At 41.6% G+C, this 4,039-nt stretch overlaps 1 protein-coding gene across 1 annotated transcript; it reads left to right on the top strand.

The window, feature by feature from the left end:
• The first annotated feature begins 266 nt into the window (after positions 1–266).
• Positions 267–3,347, top strand: LOC117941430 (translation initiation factor IF-2, mitochondrial-like). The gene is made up of 4 exons (XM_034866452.1): positions 267–415; positions 1,705–1,909; positions 2,299–2,551; positions 3,187–3,347. The coding sequence occupies exons 1-4, from the start codon at positions 267–269 to the stop codon at positions 3,345–3,347; spliced, it is 768 nt and encodes a 255-aa protein (XP_034722343.1).
• Positions 3,348–4,039: the final 692 nt, after the last annotated feature.

The raw sequence follows: 4,039 nt of genomic DNA, 5'->3' as shown, positions 1-4,039 counted from the left end.
TAATACGATTAATAATACGATTAATAATACGATTAATAATACGATTAATAATACGATTAATAATACGATTAATAAATACGATTAATAATATGATTAATAATACATGTCGATAGTCACGACTAGAGCCCCCGATATATCGGAGATAGTTGCCACTAGAGCTTGGGGGTCACGGGTCAGGCCAATATTTGAGCGATCCTGACCCGTGACCCCGAGGCCATGTGACCCTGCTTGACCCTTGACTTTAAAGCCTTTGATCCTGCGAGGTGATGACATCATTGTGCTGTTGCCAGGGCGACAACCTGCTGGCGCTGGCCGAGGCCGTGGTGGCGCTGGCCGAGGTCCTGGAGCTGAAGGCGGAGCCGAGCGGCGCCGTGGAGGGGCTCATCATCGAGAGCCGCTCCGACAGGGGCAAGGGGTAACTACACATTCCTAAAATATAATAATTTATTCCTAAAGTAATCCTCCAAAAAGAATCTCCAAAAATATGCTTTCAATATTCATACTTTCATTCAGTATTCAACATTTTTATTTTCAAACTTTTTTCCCCAGAAATATTTCAAAATGTTTCAATTTCTTTTCCAAGAAATTTCTATTCCAAAACAAGTTGAATTTTTTTTTTTTCAAAACAACTTTCGCCATCTTTTGCCAGCGGGAAGGGGTAACTCTACATTCCGAAAATAAAATAATTTTACATTCCAAAAATAATCCTCCAAAAAAAATCTCTAATAGGATTTAATTATTAAGAATATGCTTTCTGAAAATATATTTTTTTTTAATTCATTTTTCAAATTTTCTAAATTTTGAAATGTTAAATGTATTGTTTTTCTTCAAGTTTTTAAATTCTCAATATTTTTCTGTATAGAATTTTCAAAATTTTGAATAGTTTTAGAATTTTCAAAATTTTGAATATTCAGCAAATTGACTAAATTTACTTTTTTTTCAAATTCTCAGAATTTAGTATTTTAGAATTTTAAAATGTTTTATTCTTCAAATTTTCCTTCAAAGAAATCTCCAAAAATTATTCTTACTTTCATTCACTATTCAACATTATTATTTTCCAACTTTTTTTCTGAAAATATTTCAAAATGTTTCAATTTCTTTTCCAAGAAATTTCTATTCCAAAACAACTTTCGCCATCTTTTGCCAGGGGGAAGGGGTAACTTTACATTCCTAAAATATAAGAATTTTACATTCCAAAAAAAATCCTCCCAAAAAAATCTCTAATAGGATTTAATTATTAAGAATATGCTTTCTGAAAATATTTTTTTTTTATTCATTTTTCAAAATTTTGAAATGTTAAATGTATTCTTTTTCTTCAAGTTTTTAAATTCTCGATATTTTTCTGTATAGAATTTTTAAAATTTTGAATAGTTTTAGAATTTTCAAAATTTTGAATATTCAGCAAATTTTCTAAATTTACTTTTTTTTCAAATTCTCAGAATTTAGTATTTTTGAATTTTAAAATGTTTTATTCTTCAAATTTTCCTTCAAAGAAATCTCCAAAAATGATTCTTACTTTCATTCACTATTCAATATTTTTACTTTTCAACTTCTTTCTGAAAATATTTCCAAATGTTTCAATTTCTTTTCAAATTTCTTAAATCTTTTACGAAATATTCCAAAACATTTTGAATTTTTTTTTGCCAACAACATTTGCCATCTTGTCCCTCTCTCTCTCCCCCCCCCGCCTCTGTCCCCACCTAGTCCTGTAGCGACGGCCATCGTCCAGCGGGGGACATTGCGGCGCGGCTGTGTCCTGGTGGCGGGGACGAGCTGGGCTAAGGTCCGCTTCCTGTTTGATGAGACGGGCCGAGCGGTGGCGTCGGCGGGGCCGAGCGCCGCGGTGCAGGTGGTCGGCTGGAAGGACCCACCGTCAGCCGGGGACGTCTTCCTAGAGGTCCAGTCGGAGGTAGACCCTGACCCCTGACCTCTGACCTCTGATATTTCAGATGTTAAAGAAGTCTCTCGTTAGCATCTTATATGCTACTTGTTGCAAAGTGACACATGTGCTCTCCTCCCATTGGCCGGTGACACCACTCACTGTCGTACACCGTCCGAGCCTCCATAGGAAGCTAACGCTATTTCCGCTAACCGCTAGCTGAGACAGCTGCTTTCATGGAATTTGGTCAGTTTCTCTCTAACAGACCTGGTTGGTCCGTCTGTGTTTTCTGTGTGTTGATTGGTCCGTGTGAGTGTTTCCTGTGTGTTGATTGGTCCGTGTGAGTGTTTCCCTGTGTGTTGATTGGTCCGTGTGAGTGTTTCCTGTGTGCTGATTGGTTAGTTTCTCTGTTGCTGCAGCAGCGAGCGAGGGAGGCGGTGGCGTGGCGGAGCGACGCCGCGGAGCAGCGGCGGCTGGCGGAGGAGCAGGACGCCATCGAGCTGAAGCAGCAGCTGCACCTGGACGCGTACAGGAAGCAGAGGGAGGGGCTTACGCACCTGGGCTGGAGGCAGAGGAAGGCAGCGCTGTACCGGGAGCACAGGAAGCAGGTCGCCCTGCGGCCCAGCGAGAGGACCCCCAGGGAGGGGCGGAGCCTAGCACTTATCATCAAAGGTACACACACACACACACAGAGACACACACACACACACACAGAGACACACACACACACACACACACACACACACACACACACACACACAAAGGAAGCAGGTTGCCCTGCGGCCCAGCGAGAGGACCGCCAGGGAGGGGCGGAGCCTAGCACTCATCATCAAAGGTACACACACACACACACACAGAGACACACACACACACACACACACACACACACACACACACAAAGGAAGCAGGTCGCCCTGCGGCCCTGCGAGAGGACCGCCAGGGAGGGGCGGAGCCTAGCACTCATCATGAGAGGTACACACAGACACACATAGAAAGACACACACATAGAAAGACACACACAGAGTCACGCACACACACACAGACACACACACACACACACTCAAAGGAAGCAGGTCGCCCTGCGGTCCAGCGAGAGGACCGCCAGGGAGGGGCGGAGCCTAGCACTCATCATCAAAGGTACACACACACACACACACACATAGAAAGACACACACACAGAGACACACAGACACACACACACACACAGACACACATACACAGACGTGTCTAACAGGGCTGCGTTAATAACAAACGTCTCTATAATGTGAGAGCCTGAAGCTGTTTTGACCTTTGACCTCTGTCCCCAGGCGACGTGGACGGCTCGGTGGAGACCGTCCTCAACATCCTGGACACGTACGACGCCCAGCAGCAGTGTGAGCTGGAGCTGCTGCACTTCGGCATCGGAGACGTGTCCGAGAACGACGTCAACATGGCCGCCATGTTCGCAGGTGACCACCTGGACGCCTAGTCTGTTAGATTACAAGTTATTACAAGTTATTACAAGTTATTACGTGTTATTAGGTGTTATTACAAGTTATTACAAGTTATTACAAGTTATTACAAGTTATTACAAGTTATTACATGTTATTACAAGTTATTACAAGTTATTACATGTTATTACAAGTTATTACAAGTTATTACAAGTTATTACGTGTTATTACAAGTTATTACAAGTTATTAGGTGTTATTACAAGTTATTACATGTTATCACAAGTTATTACAAGTTATTACATGTTATTACAAGTTATTACAAGTTATTACGTGTTATTACGTGTTATTACAAGTTATTACAAGTTATTACAAGTTATTACATGTTATTACATGTTATTACATGTTATTACAAGTTATTACAAGTTATTACAAGTTATTACAAGTTATTACGTGTTATTACGTGTTATTACGTGTTATTACGTGTTATTACGTGTTATTACAAGTTATTAGCCATGTGTTAGATCTTATTAGCCATGTGAGGAGGTAGAGCGGCGCCCCGATATACTTTCCTCCAGAGTTATGGTGTACATAAACATGTGATGACGTGACTGTGAGCTAGAGGTCGTGACTGTGAGCTAGAGGTCGTGACTGTGAGTTAGAGGTCGTGACTGTGAGCTAGAGGTCGTGACTGTGAGTTAGAGGTCGTGACTGTGAGTTAGAGGTCGTGAC

The sequence above is a fragment of the Etheostoma cragini genome, unplaced genomic scaffold (genome assembly GCF_013103735.1).
Source record: "Etheostoma cragini isolate CJK2018 unplaced genomic scaffold, CSU_Ecrag_1.0 ScbMSFa_723, whole genome shotgun sequence".
In the NCBI taxonomy this organism is placed as follows: domain Eukaryota; kingdom Metazoa; phylum Chordata; class Actinopteri; order Perciformes; family Percidae; genus Etheostoma; species Etheostoma cragini.
This window is presented reverse-complemented; position numbering and strand designations above follow the sequence as displayed.